The following is a 22,053-nucleotide window of genomic DNA, read 5'->3' on the forward strand; positions in this document are numbered from 1 at the left end:
GAATGTTTTCCCCACCCTCAGATCATAAAGGAATTCACCTATGTTTTCTTCCAGTTATTTAGAAGGTTTCATTTTTACAGTTGGGTCTCTAATCCATTTGGATTTTATCCTTCTGTACAGTGTGAGAAATGGATTCAATTTTACTGTCTTCCAGGTGTTTAACCACATTTGTCTCCACACCGTTTTTTAAGTCTTTTTCTCCACCAGTAAGATGATTCCTTTATCATATACTAAATTCCTGGACTTTTTCTCAATTTTTTATAGTATGTTATAGTATCTAGTAGTGTTATCCCTCCTTCCTTTATTTTCTGTAAAATAAAGTACATTGTACATAATGTACTGTTGTGGCCTCTCCCGTTGCGGAGCACAGGCTCCGGACGCACAGGCTCAGCAGCCATGGCTCACAGGCCTAGCCACTCCGCGCCATGTGGGATCTTCCCGGACCGGGGCATGAACCCATGTCCTCTGCATCGGCAGGCGGACTCTCAACCACTGCGCCACCAGGGAAGCCCAGATTTTTTTTTTTTAAAGAAAACATTTAGGACCCACTCTATTTTCAGGAATTCAAGGATTGGGACTTTCTATGTTAGCTCAATCTTCACAAAATTACATATACAATAGCCCAAGGTAAAATTCACTTTTTAAAAAGAATTATGGCAATATTTTTCAAAGAAACCAAAATTAGTTGTTAGGAAAATAAGTTCCACTTGACACCTGGGTACATCTTTTCCCTGAATCACTTGGCACATCTATGGCTAGAAGCCCCATCTACTAAGTGAAACTAGTAACTTCCCTCTAAGTTCTGAGACCACGTTTCCTGTGCAGAAACCCTCCTGTACGACTAAAAACTGTCATTCACCCAGCAAAGGAAAATTAAGAGAGACTGGAGAGTGTGTCAAATAAAAACACCAAAAATGACCCAAATTATCTGCACCACTTATAGGTTTGAATCTGGCCATCCAAGATACAAACTAAAAAAGTAAAGACTACTTTTATTCTCAAGGTAGAGAAATCTGACTTGGCTCTCCTGTTACCGTCTGGACTAACCTAGTCCATCCCACAACTGAGACAAATTGCTCACTGGGAAGCTACTTGTCATGCTTCAGTGAAATGTGCCTATTTTTGGGGCAGGGGAGATATTGTTGAAAACAGAACATTCGTCTTCCTCACAGTTAATCAACAGTGATACAACCTTACATTTCCTAACAACTAAAGATTTCCTAATCATTTTTTAAATGCAACAATCAAAACTATGAAGTCATTATTTGCTCTAGTTCACTGTTTTTATTTACATAACCACCTTTCTCCTAGACAAGCAACATTAAGCAAAACATAAGGCAAAGATGACTTGCTGGTGACCATCCTATTCAACTTTCTTTCGTGGAGGGTCTTCTCAGTAGTAGCCAGTTACCACATGGAGCTTCTTCTCAGTTTCAGAGAAATTTTCCTTGTATTAAAAACAGCAAGAAAGTGCTACACTTGATGGTAGTTACTGTCAAATAGTTCAATCAACCTTACAGAATTTTTGTAATAAAGTATGTAAGTTATTTAATCAACACAAAACTCTTAAAAAAGCAAAACAAAACAAAAAACCCCCCAAGTACTAGCTAACTTCTGGTGCCATGAGATATAACAGCACCACCGATTTTTATATTTTAGTGGTAAAAATGTAATCCAGTTTTAGCACCCATCTACAAGAATTAGATGAAAATATATGATTTGGCTTACTGGAAGGTAACAGTCTTAATGACCCCTCAGTGAGGAAATCTGTTCCTTCTGCTGCATGCAGGCTCAAAGAAAAGAATAACAGTATTAATGGGGGAAAATAGGATAGACTTTTAGTTAAGGCTTTTCCGTACTTGAAATACTTAAGGATGGATCACATTTAAAATGGTGAACATGGCTTTGCAGCCTTAAATAGAGAACAAAGGAAAATCAGAAAAATCAATGCTAGAAATCAACTCCCATCTTTTTAACCAAAACCCTGTCTCAACACTCCATTTCAAAAATGAAGTGAAGCATTCTAAGAAAGTGACAAATTTTTACATAAAAACACACCGAATTTTGTTTAACTCTATCAGTTATTAGACATGGTATATATAAGCAAGGAAAATAAGGTGCACCTTTACATTATATAAAATAATGAACCCAGAAATCACTTTTTAAAATTGGCAGTACAGACTGCAATATAAAAAATACTTGATATAGCAAAGTTAGATAGAAATAAAAATTTCAGTTGAAAAATTACAATATTTCAGTACAGCAGAGGGACAAATAACCTTTTATTAAAGCTACCAGATTTGGAGACTCTTGTACATGTTGATTTTGGAGAAAGGAAAGTCATTCTTCTAGAAGGCACTACCTGGTTTAAATGTGCTAGCAGCTTCATAAAGAAAACATGGGGAAAGTACAGTCAAGAAGCCTGCCTGGTTCTCATGTGAGATTCCTTACTCTCTGCATCGCAGACTGCAAATTATTGCTGAGGAACTGTATTACCCATGTGCATTTCCATGTCATCTGCAGTGTGCTCAGTCCACAGTGTCACAGATCTCCTTCACTTTCTGGTTAAAGTCTTCTGGTTGATCTGCATACACATAATGCCCTGCTCCGAGAATGGCCTAGGAAAGGAAAAGCAGTCAGATGGTCAGTGAGTAAAAGCATTTAATAAAACACAATGACACACACAAAGACACTTAGCAATGAAAGTGAGAACAGCTATATATAAAACATAAAAGAAAAAGCAATACTGATCTGTAGTAACTATTATATACTTCATTAAATAAAGGATCTGAGAATAAAGAGAAAATCCAGTGAACCTTACTAAAATTTTCATATGCAAAAATAACATTCTAAATTGACCTCTAACAATAGGGCCAACAGAAACACTGAACAAAGTAAGCATGTGCTGCCTTGGGAGGTGGTCGCAGTGCTATTGGACCTGTCTGTCCCTCTTTCAGTCTCTCCCACTGCGGAGATGCTGTGGCTCTAGGACAGACAAGGGCCTAAGAATGGGGATTCGCTGTCTGGACATGAAGATTTGTATGGGTCAAACCCTGCCCCCGTCACAAGTGACAGCAGGTCTCTGACCAAAGCTGCAGGTATAGCTTAGATGTGAAAGCACAGGGATGACCTGAAATCTCACTGAAAGCAAAGATACTAGAACAGACTTCGCCTACAACTATAAGCCAAAAATAAACCACACACTTACTATAGTCTTCACATATGAATGTGGTCGTAATGACTGGATGCTGGTGCCAGAATTGCCATCTATGCAGGATCGGGCGCCATAGATGACCGAAACTGGAATGTCAGGGTGCATTTTACCAATTCGCTGCAGCATTGGTCTTTTTGCCCATCCATAAGGGACAGTCATATTTCTGAACGCAGTCTCACCACTGCGTTCAGAGGGAGAAAGGGAGAAAATCATATGTATGATTCTGGGGGATAAGTATGTATCACACTCCCACCTCTACCAAAACAGACTCATATTTAGCTTCTCCTCCTTTTAAGAAAAACCGCAGCTTACATAGAAAATAATTTACTAGGAAATGTAAGGAAGAAACCCCACAGAAGTTATATGCTTTTGTTAGATAAACAAGGATGCTTTAAACTCTAAAAAAACTCTTAAAAAAAATGATCATCTTCCGAATCAAAACATGCAACCCTAAGTCCCTATCATAAAATCATCAAATTTCCTGTGGGGATAGCTGAAATACGTTTTTTCACTCTAACTTATTTACAAGGGAGCTTTTCCACATGTTCATCGCACCAGCATTTTACCTACAATGGCAAAACCAATACCAAGATAAGAACACATTCAGCTTAAGTATTCTTTGTGTATTGTTTATATTTAAAATTTTCTGCCTGTTATGATGTTTGCCGTCTTTAAAAACCTTTCCGGCTGGGGAGAGACAGCCTCCTGGAGCTAGCCAATTCGTAGAGACAGCAAAGGACTCAACTGGGACTGCCTTTATATGCAAACTAACCAATCCAGAGCTGCACCTCTTCTGTCTGGCTTGCACATCCCCGGAGGCAATGTTCCTCTGCCTTAATCAGCCCAGGGCCAGGTGCCAGACAACTAGAAACCACCCCTATATCTTAGTGCCCACTGAAATTATTCAACTAGCAGATCCTACACTGCCTACCCTGCGCTGCCTTGCCTCTCCTGCAGAACCCAGTAAAGGCTCCTGCCTGGACTTTCCCTCACTCCTGTCTTCTGCCACCTGACCAAAATCTGGTGCATCCCCCCGACCCTTCAAGGCATTCAGTGACCCCCTCTCTAGGACCTGTGAGTATACTAAACTTTGTTTTCTTGAGCCTGTCCTTGAGCCTGTCCTTTGTTTTCTTGAGCCTTCTCTCATGGCCACAGCTGACTGACCGTCACATAAAATACAGAACATTTGGCAAACTCCTAGGACAGATCCATTCTGCCGTCATTTCTCTTCTTTCCTCGTACTAGGTGTGCTTCTGAACGGCCGTTTATGAATTCAAGTTCCACCACAAAAAGGCAACAAACTAGGATTACACAGGCACACGTAATCATGGAATGTGAGTAGGTGAAGAACAAACCACTAAGACCATGCAGGAAAACAGATGATGTCCCTGGAACAGGCCACTAAAAATTGTTGAAACAAGTCAATGAAGTGTGTAGACCTAAACCATCAGACCCAACTGCCTGGTGAGTCACAAAACATCAAACCCTTGGGGGACCCCCAAACCTCTCCAGCCTCCCTCACCTTTGGCAGAGAACCTCTAACATACTTTATTAAAAAGACTGAGGCTACAGCTATACCTCAAGTGCTCTCAAGGCCTCAATTTTTTTAATAAAGTAGGTGTACATATTCTCTGACAGAAGTGAGAGAGGAACAACAACAAAAAAAGTGAAGGAGGCTGTCTCTGCATCTCACCTCTCAGCCTTTCACCCAAGTTTCAGTCTTAGAAAGGATGAGGTACCACTTTTATATTTTAAAGTATGGTCTATGGCTAGAATCATCTGAAGCATTTGTTAACGATGCAGCCCAGAACTGCTGAATTAGAGTCTTAGAGACAGAGTTCAGGTACCACTTTCTTTTTTTTTTTTTAATATTCAATGGTCTTCACTACAATTATTATTTTTTTTACATCTTTATTGGAGTATAATTGCTTTACAATGTTGTCTTAATTTCTGCTGTACAACAAAGTGAATCAGCTATATGCATACATATATCCCCATATCCCCTCCTTCCTGTGTCTCCCTCCCACCCTCCCTATCCCACCTCTCTAGGTGGTCACAAAGCACCGAGCTGATCTCCCTGTGCTATGCAGCTGCTTCCCACTAGCTATCTATTTTACATTGGGTAGTGTATATAAGTCAACGCTACTCTCACTTCGTCCCAGCTTACCCCTCCCCCTCCCCGTGTCCTCAAGTCCATTCTCTATGTCTGTGTCTTTATTCCTTTATTCCTGCCCCTAGGTTCATCAGAACCATTTTTTTTAGATTCCATATATATGTGTTAGCATACAGTATTTGTTTTTCTCTTTCTGACTTACTTCACTCTGTATGACAGACTCTAGGTCCATCCACCTCACTACAAATAACTCAATTTCATTTCTTTTTATGGCTGACATAATATTCCACTGTATATACGTGCCACATCTTCTTTATCCATTCATCTGTCGATGGACACTTAGGTTGCTTCCATGTCCCGGCTATTATAAATAGTGCTGCAGTGAACATTGTGGTACATGTCTCTTTTTGAATTATGGCTTTCTCAGGGTATATGTCCAGTAGTGAGATTGCTGGGTAGTTCTATTTTTGGTTTTTTAAGGAACCTCCATACTGTTCTCCAAAGTGGCTGTATCAATTTACATTCCCACCAACAGTGCAAGAGGGTTCCCTTTTCTCCACACCCTCTCCAGTATTTATTGTTTGTAGATTTTTTGATGATGGCCATTCTGACTGTTGTGAGGTGATACCCTCAGTGTAGTTTTGATTTGCATTTCTCTAATGATTAGTGATGTTGAGCATCCTTTCATGTGTTTGTGGGCAACCTGTATATCTTCTTTGGAGAAATGTCTATTTAGGTCTTCTGCCCAGTTTTGGATTGGGTTGTTTTTTCTGATATTGAGCTGCATGAGCTTCTTGTATATTTTGGAGATTACTCCTGTGTCCATTGATTCGTTTGCAAATATTTTCTCCCATTCTGAGGGCTGCCTTTTCATCTTGTTTATGGTTTCCTTTGCTGAGGCACCACATTTTTGACAAACTCCTCTAATAATTCTGGTACAGAACCCAGCACAAGAACTGGAGCTCTCATCATCATACTCCATTCTTGATCCTCTCCCTAATGACTGTAGGCTCTGTCTTCCAGGATCCTCCCAGCTCGTCAAGACTTTCAGGCTCTGTTTTCTCTACCGGTGCCTTGTACACAACAAGTAATTTAATTTAAAAAAAGTAATTTAAAAAAAAAAGAAAAAGAAATACCTTTGCTTGGCCCTCTTGCTCCCTCTACTATGCTCTCTCTCATAATCACTGTCAAAATTCACGCAGACTCCCCTTCCCCTCGACCCTCACTTACTCCTCACCGCTGCAGCAGTGTTTCTCATGCTGACACACAGACTTGAAGAAGTGCTGAGTAAAAGAAGGGTGCCATCAGCAAATGAACTTGAAAATGCTGCCTAGTATCTCCCACGCACCTGGGAGATTCAAAACCCTTCGGCTTGGGCTTTCCTGGTGGCACAGTGGTTAAGAATCCGCCTGCCAATGCAGGGGACACGGGTTCTAGCCCTGGTCTGGGAAGATCCCACATGCCACGGAGCAACTAAGCCCGTGTGCCACAACTACTGAGCCTGCGCTCTAGAGCCCACAAGCTACAGCTACGCGAGCCTAGAGCCCGTGCTCCACAACAAGAGAGGCTGCCGCAATGAGAGGCCCACGCACCACAACGAGGAGTAGCCCCCGCTCGCAACTAGAGAAAGCCCGCATGCAGCAATGAAGACCCAACACAACTGAAAATAAAAAACAAACCAACAACAACAAAAAAGCTTTGGCTTAAAAAACGGTTCTAAGAAGATCCATGGTACAGAAAACCATTCTTGTTTAACACAGAACTCCTTTTTTGTAGAACATTCATACTCATTTGGGAATGCTGCTTTATTTGAAATTCTTCTTTCTCTCTCAACTCTGACCACCTTAACAAGATGCCCAAGACCAAGACTTCCCTCAACTATCCACAGGCACCTTAGGGGAAGAAAGTATGTCTGGCTTTTGTTTTTGCTTTTGTTTTTGTTTTTGTTTTGCGGTACGCGGGCCTCTCACTGTTGTGGCCTCTCCCGTTGCGGAGCACAGGCTCCGGACACGCAGGCTCCGTGGCACGTGGGATCTTCCCCAACCGGGGCACGAACCCGTGTTCCCTGCATCGGCAGGCAGATTCTCAACCACTGTGCCCTGTCTGGTTTTTAATCTCTCATCAGAATCCAGTACAATGTTTTACATAGTAGGTGCTCCATGAATAGATGAGAAAATTAAGAAGTGTTAGTCATTTAACTACTTGTCCTTTTAAATTTAGTCATTTACATACTGATAAAAATCTCCTGGACTATTCATATATTTTCAAAAAATAAAAGTCTAAAACACAAACACAGCAAATTTAGATAAACCTTACCTCGGAGTCTGGACATTACAGTGGTAAATGTATTCTGTCACAGTATCATCTGCAAACATTGAAGAATACTTCCGTTTGAAATCAGGCCTTAAACGCTGTACTAGACTTAAACCTATTTAATAGAAAACAAACATTTTAAATTATATGTATGTTTTAAATTATAATTTAATTTATATACAAATATAGAAGAGTTTAGTGTTTGCTTCTATAATGAGCACTACATGCTACATTACACATGTATTCAAATATGTATTTTAAGTGGAAAAAAGCACAGATCCTAGAAACTGCTCTCCTCAAGTTCCCTAAGGAAAGATTAAAATAAGAATAAAAGTCTGTCATATGTTGACTTACTAATATGCTTTAGGAGCTCAAGAACAGTTGCCTAAGACTTGTTTTTGTAGGAAAATAAATTGTATTAAACAAGGGAGGTGAATAGGACAGATCATACATAAAATTAACTTAATAATTTGTATTTCTTCCACAATTACAACACATTAGCATCTATATGAAGTGAATTGGTATATAAATGTTTCTTGGGAAAATTAATTCAGAGTTTCTGCTTGGGACACTAGCAGAAGTCTCCGCTAAGTCCATCCACAGTGGCTATCACGGTCCCACCCCTGAGGTGAGAGGCAGGGGCAAGGCCCCCAAAGCAAAGAGGATGAAGAGCAGGAACTTTTGTCTGGTTACTGTTTTCCCTCGGGGACCCAGGGACTGGCCGGTTTCCCTCTCTGCTTTCACTGCCCAATACTCTAGCACGATCTTACTTCTTCACTGGCCCTGCCTTCCCATCTCTGAAGGAATTACACAGCTCCACCAAGAATTCTCATGATGCAGTGGACATTCTGCATCACCCTCACCACCATGTGCAAACAACAATGGGAGGCAGAGGACATGGCTTTAAAGGGCCCCTCCTAGGCTTCCTCCCTCCCCCATCATTATCTCCTAACTTCTTTTTATGCTTTACTTTTCCCATAATTGCTACCTGTGTAACTGTGATCAAGCAAAATCCACTTACATGTCAGGACTATAAAGCTCTTAAGCAGCTCATCAAAGGAGGACCAGACACCTAAGAAGGCGTGGCTCTATTTAGGGGGGGCGGTGAAAAGAGGCTACCTACACGAGTACTGAGGGCATGTAGTGTGGTCACCAATTCAGCCCCTGTGCCCTCTTCTCATTGCTGCAGTCCCGCTGCTCTCCCAAAGGGATGGCACTCAGGCAAGGGCAGGGGCACGCCTGGACAGGGGGCAGCAGAATCTACAGTCACCTATGCAGCAGGTATTGCCTCACCCTCACCCACCCGCCACACCGCTATTCTTTTCTCTTGCTAAGAGAACCTGACTTTTGTGTACCATTTAGGCAGCAACGTTCCCAGGAAAGCAGGCCCCTCGCTCCAGCCCCTGGGAACAAATGACGATTGATCAGTCATAGAAATTTCTTCTTCTTTGCTAATGGAAGAACTAGGGGTGGGCAGAGACATAAGGAGAAGTCTGCTGGGGCTCCCAGGGAAGACGTCCTTCCCTGACAAAGAGCATCATGCTTTCCTTTCTTCTTGTTCGGAGAGCCTGTAAGATCATGCTTCCTGTCCTAGCAACCACTGAGGTAAAAGGTCAAGAGAATCACATACACAGACCCAAACCCTAACATCAAGGAGCTAGCTTTGGGAACAAATGCTAAAACCACCTGCTTCCAGACTGCTTGTTAAGGAAATAATAAAAGGCCTTCTGGTTTAAACCGCTGAGGTCTTCAGTCCCTTTCAGCCAAAAGCCCTCTTAACTGACACAAGCTGTAAGAGGGAAAGGCAGAGGTCCAGACCATCACCATCTGTGACAACGAGGGAAGGAAATTCCCTTGGCTGTGAGGCTGAGACAGAAGATCTGAGGGTCAAATAACTTAAATCAGAGACTAAACTCAAAATATGACCAGAAACACAAATCAGGAGTTCCCCAAATCTTTGTGAGAAAGGATGACTTTTATCTTCTTAACACTCTGACATTACAGGGCAAGAAAGGAATCTGAGTAATGATACCTGTTATCCCACGTTTATCGGTCAGGTCAGGCTTTGTGATCTGTCAGCTGGACATCACTAACTGGCCAAAGGCTCAACAGGTCACTGGGGCTAGCAGATAAACTCCCATGCCTGGGGCTAGCAGGTAAACTTCCCCAAGACACTACTTGCTTGGCTTTTTTCAGAATGTTCAAGGTCACCGAACCTCATCCTTAGCATTTCCCACCTCTTCTGCTTGCTAATTATCTGTAATGTTTACAATATAAAGACCCTTTTTAAAAAAAATAAATTTATTTATTTTATTTTTGGCTGCGTTGGGTCTTCATTGCTGCGCACGAGCTTCTCTCTAGTTGCGGTGAGTGGGGGCTACTCTTCATTGTGGTGTGTGGGCTTCTCACTGTGGCGGCTTCTCTTGTTGCGGAGCACGGGCTCTAGGCGCACAGGCTTCAGTAGTTGTGGCACGCAGGTTCAGCAGTTGTGGCTCATGGGCTCTGGAGCGCAGCCTCCGTAGTTGTGGAGCACAGGCTCAGTTGCTGTGGCATGTGGGATCTTTCTGGACCAGGGCTCGAACCTGTGTGCCCTGCATTGGCAGGCATATTCTTAACCACTGCGCCACCAGGGAAGCCCTGAAGACTCCTTTTTAAGGAGAGGAGCCTGGTTTCATTCACCTTTACGCATGGACTGGTACTTTTTAGAGGAGGAGGAGAAAAAGTAAGGTTCAGTTTTTTTGTTTGTTTTTAAGATTTTAACTAACAATGGTGATCAGCAAATACTCCTCTATTGCTATGTATAAACATTTTGCTTTCCTAGGATACATATACAAGCAAGCACTCACCAAAGGGTCCTGCAATCCTGAGGCTGGCTAAAGGGTTAAAGGGAGTCAATGCTGCTCCCAGGGCTCTGATCCAAATTGGAATTGGTCTCTCTTCATCAGCAAGGTGTGGTCGCTCAGGAAAACCCCAAGGCTCCACTAAAATGAGATGACTAACCCTGCATGGGAAAGAACAGACTTCAGATCATTTGGAAAATTCACCCTAGGACTATAAAGAAATTACACGATTTATAAATAAAAATAGAATGAACTTCCTTCGAAAACCTTGCATTAAAGAAAAAACTAATGACTGAACAGGTTACATCATGCTCTTATTATGTATGAATTGATGAGATTTGGTAGGATTTGAGAGTTGTTATGGTAGAAAGAGGGCTTCATTTTTAATCTTTCTATATGTGGAAAGTAACGGATGTGTGAAAGGGTATATGATAACTGTGGTTATTCTTGAGAAACAAGAAAAGACAGCATTTGTTGTTGTTTAAGCTACACTCTGGCAGATGATATAGATCACTGACCATTCAGAAAAATCCAATGGTTCCACGTATCTCATGGTTGACACTGCAGAAATGACTGGAGATTAATATTACACTCATAAAATGGCTTCGGACACCAACAATAGTTATCTCCTATGAACCAAATCATTCTAAAAATTTATGAGGCATTAGCACTTTAGGTGGATTCAAAAGGACTTTGAATGAACGTTTGACAAACATGAAGATGATGTAACAATATGGGCTGAAATTATACCCTTAGTTTGGGATTTCAGTTTGGTGAACAGGAACACATTTACCCTATGCATAACATCATGATATACTGGCATTAGATTCTGTTCCTAATCCTTTCCTAATTTTCTTCTTTACTTCAAAGAGACAGAAAAGCTTCATTCCAAACTCATATAAAAATTGTTTCATGTCACTAATAGTTTTAATTTTTCCATCTTAGGAAGCATCTTTCTGATGAGGGAAAACCAGAACCATGTCCTTGTGATTGTATCACGGTATAACACATCATAAAGATCTTCAACAAAACATAAATGTCCTGACGCAAAACGATATTCAACTGTAGCCAAAACAGTCAACAAATGGCAGCAAAAATCTCCCAAGGGTGAACCGACACTGATTCTGTGTCGGTCATAATCGAAATAGAAAGGTAAAAAAAACAGAACATGGGAACAGACAGCTATTATTTTCCCAATATAAGAAGTTTTCTTATTTTTGTCAGTACAGATAAGGATGAGTTAGTAATGAATCCTTTGCTCTGACTGCATTTTCTCAAACAGAAAGCTTCAGAGCACAGACCCAGAGCATAGAGCTCCAAGGACCCTTGGAGAATACTCAGCCCAATCTTTCATCTCTTCAGATGAGAAGAAAGCTGAGATGTACTATGTGACTCACTCCAGAACCTCAAGCTAGTCAATGCAAAACTAGGGCTATGATCCTTATTTCCCAACCCCAGTGTACTAACAGATGCCAACAAGCCATCGGGCAGAAGGCTCTCTTTCCTAAGAATAGGCCAAGCAACATAAGCTAAACAGATTAGTAAAGGTAGGGCTTAACTCTTACCAACTCTAGGCCAGTCCTAACACTATACTCTAAATCTCATAGCATCTAGAAGATCTGTAGAATGTGACTATGAATCTGTGTGAAGGTATGTCAAATGTGAGATTTCCATATACTTACAGTAACATCACTGCTTAAAAGTTTTATGAGACTATTTTCTAATAGTGTATGGAAATGGCGGTGAAAGTGAATTTTTTTTTTAACAAGTTATCTCTCATATTCTGACTGCCTCCTAAATTCCTATGACAGCCCACAGTGAGATTTGAGGGTTGGGGAGGGGGACATATGCCAGAGGTATGAGTGGAATTAATGAAACAGCCACCTAGTTGAAAGCAGCAAAGCTTCATTTCGGGGAAATAGCTGGTATTATTCACTATTGACTTACCTAAAGAGAAAAACGAACTCTTTATTAAAACATACTCTACAGGAAAAGATGATTAAATTTTCTTACAAACTTGTTATAGGATTTTGCCCAGTCTGCTCTGAGCTCTTACTGACCTGCTAACCCAAGAAGGGGCAGGACAAAGGAAACTTGAGGGAGGAAAGTCTCACCTATCTCTAGTTAACTGATGGTATTGTTTTTGCCTTAGTTTTGGCTTGCCTTGTTTAGTATGGATCTATGAGATTTTAACAGGTTACACAGAGTATATATACAGGAGCAGATAACATTTTTTTTCTTTTTGAAATGGAGTAAATTGCCCCAACTGTTGTTTGATCCTATGCCTTCAGCCTAGCACATGGTAGATGCTCAGTAAATATTTGGAATATTGTGCTTTTCCAGTTTCCTTTTGATCCTTATCTATAATGATGTACAAATTTTATAAAGTATAACCAGAGTAAGCATAGGAGTTAGTCCAGTCTGAATTTTTCTGGTCCCCTGGATGACATGAGAACACCACTGTGATTTCTCATATTAATCTTGCAGGTCATTAGTGGGTAGTAAAATCCACTTACAGAGTCAGAGCCAGTCTGTTTTTTAATAAAATTGTATAATTTGGAATAGAAAAATGTATCATATAACAAAACTTTTGTTTCAGACACACATATAATCATTACTGAGGGTTGTAGTCAAAAAAGTTGGAAAACAATTTTTTAAAAGCTCTGCAACAACGTCTAAACTGTAGTTATATATCATCTGCCTCCACTTGTAAAAAACCTCAGAAATTAACTGTCGCTTATTTTTGGTTGTAAGGATTTTAAATGAGAGACCATGCAAAGCACTTAGGCTGGCGGCTCTCAAATAACAAATACCCAGTAAATGCTAGCTAGTTATAGTAGCAAATACAGGAAGATTACTAGAGAATAATTCATTCTAGAAGCATGGGAAGACAGTGGCTGGGACCATGTAAGGAATGAGTAATTTAACTTTTTTTGTTCTTCAGAAAAGCTTTATCACAGGCTTTGGCTCACACTCCTTATAATCCTGCACCAGACCAAGTTCCCAGGCTATCTTCTCACCTGCTTCTCTAGTAAGAAGATTATCTCCTCATTTGCTAGGCGCTATTTAGTTTTAATGTATATCCAAACTCATATACTAATCCAGACTCGACCCTCTAATATCCCATAGAGGATAGCCTGATGGGATTGTTAGTTCACATCTAGGCTTAAGGAACGGGTCTAGCCAGACAGCATGTGAGTCATCCTATCAGACATCTTTATCAAGAATCAGAGGCTAGGGACCTCCCTGGTGATGCAGTGGTTAAGAATCCACCTGCCAATGCAGGGGACACAGGTTCAAGCCCTGGAAGCCCGGGAAGATTCCACATGCCACGGAGCAACTGAGCCTGTGCACCACAACTACTGAGTCTGCACTCTAGAGCCCGCGAGCCCCAACTACTGAGCCCTCATGCCACAACCACTGAAGCCCAAGTGCCTAGAGCCCGTGCTCCACAACAAGAGAAGCCACTGCAATGAGAAGCCCGCGCACCACAATGAAGAGTAGCCCCCACTCTCCACAACTAGAGAAAGCCTGCGCACAGCAATGAAGACCCCCTCCCCTAAAAAAAAGAAAGAGAAAAAAAAAAGAATCAGAGGCTAATGCAAACTACAGGAAAAACAAAGAACCAGCAAAGCAGGAACACAAGAAGAGCTCATCAGTATAGAAACATAATGACGCATTCTTCTCCAGGTTAGTCATCACAGTAGGTCTTGAGTTTGAAGATGGTGAGCAGATTACAGCCTACAGGGCAAAGAGGTAGGTAACACCTGCTCCAACATTCTGGGACAGCTGAGTCTAAATGCTAACAAGTCTATGGAAACCTGACTTTCACAAGACTTAAAGTCAGCTACCAGCCAGAAATAATACAACAGGAATGACCAGACCCAGAACCAAAATGTACAAAGGAGTTTACAGGACCTACTAAGGAACAAGGAAAAGGACCAGAAAGAACTCGAGTCAGTGCACAGATGAGGCATTCTCAAAAAGAAGTTAGCCCCAGATAGTTCCCATTGGTTCCAAGCCACTGAGGGGAGGATGGGGCACAGAACAATAAACTTAAATACCTCTAACTTCGAGTCAAGTAGAACAGTCTTTCTTCTCAAGACAGGCTGATAAGAAATGCTCAGCCCAGCTCCACATAGTCTGGACACAGGAGACAGAGCCAGGCAAGGTCAAAAGCAAGATGATTTGAAAACCTTTTAGTGGAGAAGACCAGTTGTAACCTATACTCTTGTGACTTGGAATGGATCTCTTTGCTAAACACTTTCTAAGTTAATAAAAGTTTTCATAGTGTCCTTTTCCTTAGTTTATAACAAATACCTATAAAATACAGATAGTCTCTGTATGGGATCCTGAACAGCAGGGGCCAGAATGAAAAGGAAAATGAAAAGGAAACACTGAGTACACAGATGAAAGAAAGGAGACGGTATCTTTGGCTATTGTTGCTGGTTTCCTCTATTCCCATTGTTCCCCCCTTAAGGTGATCAGACACTGCTTGATGAAGAAGATTTTACAGAGTGGCAGCCCAAGACACCTCACACAGTGGTCCTGTTTAATTAATGCAGCACATTAATCTACAAGTAAAATTACAGAAAACATCTCTAATTATCACACATCACGGTAAGAGAACGGGGATGAACTAAGGTCATTTTAGCGGAAGGAACGTGAGGTTTGTGCCTCCATTTGGAGTTATCCATTAATCAGTTCATAACTTCTCTGCCCACCAACCACACAGCCTTTCCAGAATGGCCCAGATGTCCCCCTAGAACAGGGCCTTTGCAATTTTTGTCCCTACTACCTAGAATGCTCTCCTGCTACATCCCTTTGAGACCTCCGCCTCAGCTCGAATTACACTTCTTTAGGATACCATAATGGACCTGAGACTGGGTCAGATATTCATCAAGATTTCTCACAGCTGTCATGCTACTCATGTGGTTATTTGTGTCTTTTCCCCCAATGCACTGTAAGCCTTACAAGCACACAAAGTCACTCAACATTATTTTAACAGAACCAACCTGTTTATTTCAATGAAGGACTCATCCAGGTACTTTTACATAAAGAATCACAATTGCTGAATACTCAGTTTTTAATCAATATCAAGAATCTGGGGAAAATATGGGATCACTGCCACAAGTTAGGCTATAGAACAACTTTTATGGACAGAGGCACTCTGCTGCTCATAGAGATGAAGCACACAGGTTGACCTAATGTACCAAAAATTGGAAAAAATTAGTTTTTATTTATTTTCTATTATTAGAATCATTCCTAAACAAGTACATTAAACTAGGCATTTTCACACTTCTCCTCAAACTGTCCTATAAAAATAAACAAAGAATGAAAGAATGGGGCTGCCCATAAAAGATTAAGGGCAGAAATAGGTATGGATTGGGACATAAGTCCCAACAAGTAAAAAAAAGTGATGTCTTTGTGGTTTTTTCCTCCATGCATAGGAACAATAGAAATTAAAGAGCTGTGGTTTTACTTAGGAGAAAAAAAAAGTACAGATTATATCTATCATACCTGAGGAGGCAAAGAAAAAAGTCATATTCTCAAAGTCCACTTGAGAAAAAAGAGAGAAAGAGAGATAAGAAAAGAAGCATAGTGAGTGAAGGAAATTAACTGAACCTCATCTGGTCTCTATTAGACCATTTTTTCCCCTCCTCTCACCCCACCCCACCAAAATCTTTCTGAAACTCAAAGATTTAATCTCATGACAGCATAATAAAAATGGTCCTTGTAGGGGAGGCTATGCATGTGTAGGAACAACGATTACATGGGAAATCTCTGTACCTCCCTCTCAAACAGCTCTAAAAAAAGTTTTTTAAAAAGGTACCTGGATCAAGTTAAAGTTGGATAAGTGACATTTAGAGTAGGTAGTTACTTACAGTATACAACAGACCACTCCGCTGCACCAGAGAAAATATGTGTATGCCACCAAGCAGCTTTTCTGGCTCAGGTAAAACCTCTCAGATCACACAGATGGCGACCCTGACAACCACCCAACTGCTTAGTAGGAGTGCAACTTGAAGAAACAGCTAATGCTAAATCTCACTCACTATGAGGCTTGCTATAATTATGAACACTTACACTGGTAACAGTCAATTGTGTTTAACTACATTTGGATCTGTGAGTCTGCTGAACTGTTCTATTAACCATAACATCTGATCTTCTATGGAAATCTAGATGAATTTGCTTAGTCAGGATCAAGCAGAAAAAGTTTCTGTAAGGTAAGAAATTAACACGAATGGGGACCATTACGGAGCAGTGAGGACGTCTGCAGCAAAGGAAATGATGTCTCTATAAGAACAGAGACATTCTTATTTATTGATCTCTTTCTTCTCCAGTAAAAGAGAAGTGCTCCAAGGAAAGCCATCCCAAAAAGCAACATAGGAAAAAAGCTAGGGGGAAGGAGAACCCTAGAGGTTAACTGCCACCTTCCTATACTGTGTGCTACACTGTGGTATCATCTGGTCTATACTTACTAATCATACAAAATATGATTTTGTGACCTCCCCCCAGATTAGCAACATAAATAATAGGAAATAGCATAAGAAAATAAGGTAAAGAAAGGAAGAGAGGGCTTCCCTGGTGGCGCAGTGGTTGAGAGTCCGCCTGCCGAAGCAGAGGACACGGGTTCATGCCCCGGTCTGGGAAGATCCCACATGCCGCGGAGCGGCTGGGCCCATGAGCCATGGCCGCTGAGCCTGCGCGTCCGGAGCCTGTGCCACAGCAGTGAGAGGCCCGCATACCGCAAAAAAAAAAAAAAAAAAAAAAAAAGAAAGAAAGGAAGAGATGTTACAAAGATTCTGAAGTAAACACTCATTAATTCAATGACTCAGAAAAAAATTCTATGGCAATAAAGGTTAGGGCACAGTATAATAATAAAAAAAAGCCAGAAGATATTCTATGCAGGTGTATTTTCTGTAGCTTAGAGATGTGGAAACTAAAATTTAGAGATTAAGTGATTTGCTCTAAGCCATAAAGACAGCACTAGCACCTACGTCTTCTAATTTCTAACCTCTGGTTTTCTATTGCAGCTTACTAAAACCTGGAAAAGGTTAGGAAAAGCCTGCTGGATCCATAGGTCTAATGATAATAATAACTGTAAACAATAACAACAGTTTTTACTCGTGGCTTAAATTGTGTACATTCTAACAAATAGAAAGTCCTTTCACAAGCCTCCTACCAATGTGTAAGCATATGTAACAGGAAAACCTGACAACACTATTTCTGCTACTAAATTGGCCATCAGTTGTGGCTATTCAGTCTACAGGGTCCTTTAAGACAATGTCTGTCTTATAAGGTTCAGACACCAACAACCACCAAAGAGGGGAACTGGAAACCAGCGCTTGGGTGCCTCTCTTTTGTCACCATCCCTTACCTTGATGGGTACTTCAGTGAGTAGGCAGCACCCAGGAACCCACCCAGGTTGTGTCCAAGCAAAATCATTTTGTCCAATCCTAATGCACATCTCCACTCTTCAATGGATTCCACAAACTGATTCTCTACTTCTTCTGCATCACTGTCAAATCTGGGTCGGCTACTTCGTCCAAAGCCCAGCAGGTCAAAAGCATAGACAGGTCTATTGGTGCAAAGATCTCCAAAATTCAGTGCCCAGAGTCCAAGACCTCCTCCAAAACCATGGAGGAGGACAAGTGGAGTCTTATTTGAAATATTATGAGAAAGCTTCAGTGTCCATATTTTATTTCCATTAGATATACGAACAGGTCCTTTTTTGTATGTGCAGGGGACACCTAATGGAAACATAAAAGAGAAATTCTGCTTAGTGTCACTACTTCTGAGAAGGGGAGTATTCTCAGAGCAATCAGAAATTAATAATTTAGAAACCATATGGTATTCATTTATATGAGTTTAGCCTTTATTATATCAGCCCTAAAAAAAAAGTGCACATTTTATTGAAGCAATTCTTTTTTTCTTTAATTTTATTTATTTATTTGTTTGTTTACTTCTTCATTGTGGTGCACAGGCTTCTCATTGCAGTGGCTTCTCTTGCTGCAGAGCACGGGCTCTAGGTGAGCGGGCTTCAGTAGTTGTGGCATGCAGGCTCAGTAGTTGTGGCATGCAGGCTCAGTAGTTGTGGCTTGCAGGCTCTAGGGTGCAGGCTCAGTAGTTGTGGTGCACACACTTAGTTGCTCCGCAGCACATGGGAGCTTCCCGTACCAGGACTCAAACCCATGTCCCCTGCACTGGCAGGCGGATTCTGAACCACTGCACCACCAGGGAAGTCCCAAAGCAAGTATTTCTTAATTACCATATTTTACATCTTGGTGGTAAGATCTATCTCAGACAAGTCTCAAGCAACTGTGGCCTAGGTTTTCTGGCAAGTCATGTCAGCTCTTTGGACTTCTTTCCATATCTATCAGTTGAGGGTACTGGAGTGGAACTTAGTGGCTGCTGAATCCATTATTTTAAAGTCTCTAGCTTTACAGACAATAGAATACTACCTTGTATGTGTAGAACACTTGAAGATTAAGCATTGAACGTTGAACTCAGACTCAAAAGAAACATTTTTCCCTAAAACATCATCATGAATTTAGGGAAGAATTAACATGTATTAAACACATAACTGAAATCTTAAGTCATCATAATGTTTAGTAGAAAAAGATGGCAGGAACTCCTCAGCATGAGGTGCCAGGTAGTCTGAGTTCGTATTCAACAATCTCTCTAGAGAAAGCAAATAATCACAATTTTGTAGATAAAAAATCTTTCTTGCCCTCAATGCTACAGGACTAAATACTTTAAATCTCCCCCAAAACTGACTAAAGATGAAACTTATTTGAAATTCTTTTACATTAAATTATCAGCTGAATAGCTACACTTAAGATATATCTTAATTATTTGTGCATATACATCTGCAGTGGACAAACACGGAGAACCGGGAGTTTCTGCCCTTTAACCAAATAATCTCCAGTTTTGTACCCACATAGTGGCAGAGGGGAAACCCAGCATTTGCTCAGAATATTAACAGAGCCCAGAGTGAGTGGAAATGACACCAGTTTAGAAAAGGAGGTGATCCGGTACTAGTGCCAAGCCAAACCACATTCTGAACATAGATGTCTGCACATTCCCATAAAAACGATCTGTGACCTCTATGAGAGAGCTCACCCCACTGTATTAGCTGCTTGCTTCTATGTCTGATATTAAAGCAGGGGCCAATTCTCACCCCTATTTGCATCCCTAGAACCCAGCAGTAGGAAATCAGTATGTCTGTTAAACACATGAATTGAGTATCTAGCACCCTTTTTTTTTATCTCCTGACAAGAATTTTTTCTTTTAGTAAATCACAATGACAACTTTGCCAGCTTTGTAGAGAACAAGATTACCCAACCATACAGAGCAGAAATCCATTTGCATGTTAAAAATCCATATAAGATGGCTAATTGTCCCCTTCTTTGGATATATCCAGTTATGGTCACTTACTCCTGAATCATTCAAATGCACAAACAAAATTCATTTGTGGCAGAGAGTATGAAAAACAGGTGTGGACAAGTATATGCACAAATATACATAATAATCATGTATGTGCACTGCACCACTTAAGCTCTTCCTCTAAACAAAATTTCACAGTAAACACCTTTACTTGAAAGTATACCCACAGATATCTGGGAACACTCTGACAGTGCAAGTGTGGGTAAATTTCAATGCTCACAAGAAACAAAAAAGATAAAGGTTTCCACACTACTATAAATGTAGACACAAAGAATCCTAGAATACTAGACTAAGGATCACCCCGCCCACTCCTCTTATGGGCAAAAACTAGGAAGGTGAGAGAAGGAACTTGCCCAAGACGCTGTAACCCCTGGACTGCAGCCCTGGGCCTAGAACAGGTTACCTGGATGTAGTCCAGTATGTGTTCTACTAGACAAGGCTACTTGCTCTGCGATACCTACAGCCTGCTCTCAGAGCAGTCTGCGGACCTCTGGTGAGCCACAGATCCTTTCAGGAGGTCTCACGAGGTCAAAACTATTTTCATAACAATCTAAGACTTTATTTGCCTTTTTCACTCTCATTCTCTGATGGGTATACAGTGGAGTTTTCCAGAGGTCACATGATAAGTGACTACCAACAGTCTGAATGCAGAAGCAGATATGAGAATCCAGCTGCCTTACATTAAGCCAGATATTAAAGAGGTGTAAACTTGTAAACAATGTTACTCTTTTCACTACATTTGTTTAGAAAGCAGTTATTTTTAGAAAACATGTTATTTATTTTAACCTGCAATGGGTTTATTACTATTGTTTTAAAATAAATTAATGAGTTGACATATTTTGAATTATTCAGCTTTAATTTTTTTTTTTTTTTTTTTGGCGGTATGCGGGCCTCTCACTGCTGCGGCCGCTCCCGTTGCAGAGCACAGGCTCCGGACGCGCAGGCCCAGCGGCCATGGCTCACAGGCCCAGCCGCTCCGCGGCATATGGGATCCTCCCTGACCGGGGCACAAACCTGTGTCCCCTGCATCAGTAGGCGGACTCCCAACCACTGCGCCACCAGGGAAGCCCTCAGTTTTAATTTTTAATACAGTAAATATTGATAGCTATAACCTCTAAACAAAGTTCCTTGGGGTACTTCCTAATTTAAGAGTATAAAAGGGACTCAAGACCGAAAAGTTTGAGAACCCTTGACTTCTTCACACATTTACGTACTTCCTGATGACATGAAAAAGGAAAAAAAAGTTCTTTTGCCAACAACTAACACACAACAGAATCTGATCTTCAGTTTCAAGGCAACGCTTTATATTGGACCTATTTTAGTAAATGGCTCAGTTAACTTATAAGAAGAAAACCTTACATTTTAAAATTTTCTCTTCAGCTTCTTTAAGGTGTGATGTTGACGAAGGACACCATGTGGGAAGCCAACCAGTTAGCCATCCTGACCTGGAGCATCAAAAACAAAATACAAATAAGTGAGTTAATGCTCTTCTCAACTCCCAACTGTTACATAGGGAGAAGAAAAGCAGAATAGAAAGTATACTGTCCGTGTGATGAGGAAGCTATCTGTATGTGACAAATTCACCTAATAGGTACAAAGCATTGTGATAAAGTACTGGGATACAGATACCTTCAACCTGAGAACCTACAAGTAGATCTCCAAGTCCATCTTACCTTCATGGATAGTCAGATTCCACATAATCAAGCAGAGACTAAAAATGGGCAGAACAAGAAAAGACAAAAAAGGCATTCCACCACCCCACTGCAAGACAGTTTCTTATCAGGGTGGAAGTACAAAAAAGTTAAAGACCATGAGTACGATCATTTCAATGGCAGGTTCACAGCAAGTACAAAATATACCTACTGTGAGGGCTGAGAGAAGAGACATCTTATTAAAATATGAGATTTTTTTTAAAGTTTCAAATCTCATGGTTAAGTGTAGAACACACCCCTAATACAAATGCAGAGGATGGGCCCATGTCCAATCTACCTAGCATGAACGGTTAACTTTTAAAAGCTTTGGATTCCAGCAAACAGTAGATGATAAGAAGGCCCCAGGCATCTGGCAGAAGACAGCGGAAACAAAGAGAACAAGGAAGCAGGCCTTGCGCAAGAGGAGACAAA

At 40.9% G+C, this 22,053-nt stretch overlaps 1 protein-coding gene across 3 annotated transcripts in view; it reads right to left on the minus strand.

Annotated features, from left to right (window-relative positions):
- Nucleotides 1-1,261: 1,261 nt before the first annotated feature.
- ABHD5 (abhydrolase domain containing 5, lysophosphatidic acid acyltransferase) overlaps nucleotides 1,262-22,053 on the minus strand; it is a 45,984-nt gene continuing 25,192 nt past the window's right edge. For 2 of the 3 annotated variants that reach the window (XM_060022226.1, XM_060022224.1), the window contains 6 exons: nucleotides 21,290-21,375; nucleotides 17,862-18,234; nucleotides 10,487-10,641; nucleotides 7,644-7,755; nucleotides 3,209-3,395; nucleotides 1,262-2,618 (listed from right to left, as the gene is read on the minus strand). In XM_060022226.1, coding sequence (XP_059878209.1) covers nucleotides 2,529-2,618; nucleotides 3,209-3,395; nucleotides 7,644-7,755; nucleotides 10,487-10,641; nucleotides 17,862-18,234; nucleotides 21,290-21,375 — 1,003 coding nt within the window. In that variant the 3' untranslated portion in view covers nucleotides 1,262-2,528. The remainder of the gene's footprint in view (nucleotides 2,619-3,208; nucleotides 3,396-7,643; nucleotides 7,756-10,486; nucleotides 10,642-17,861; nucleotides 18,235-21,289; nucleotides 21,376-22,053) is intronic. The other variant, XM_060022225.1, reaches the window with a different exon arrangement.

Source organism: Delphinus delphis, chromosome 10 (assembly GCF_949987515.2).
Source record: "Delphinus delphis chromosome 10, mDelDel1.2, whole genome shotgun sequence".
Lineage (NCBI taxonomy): Eukaryota > Metazoa > Chordata > Mammalia > Artiodactyla > Delphinidae > Delphinus > Delphinus delphis.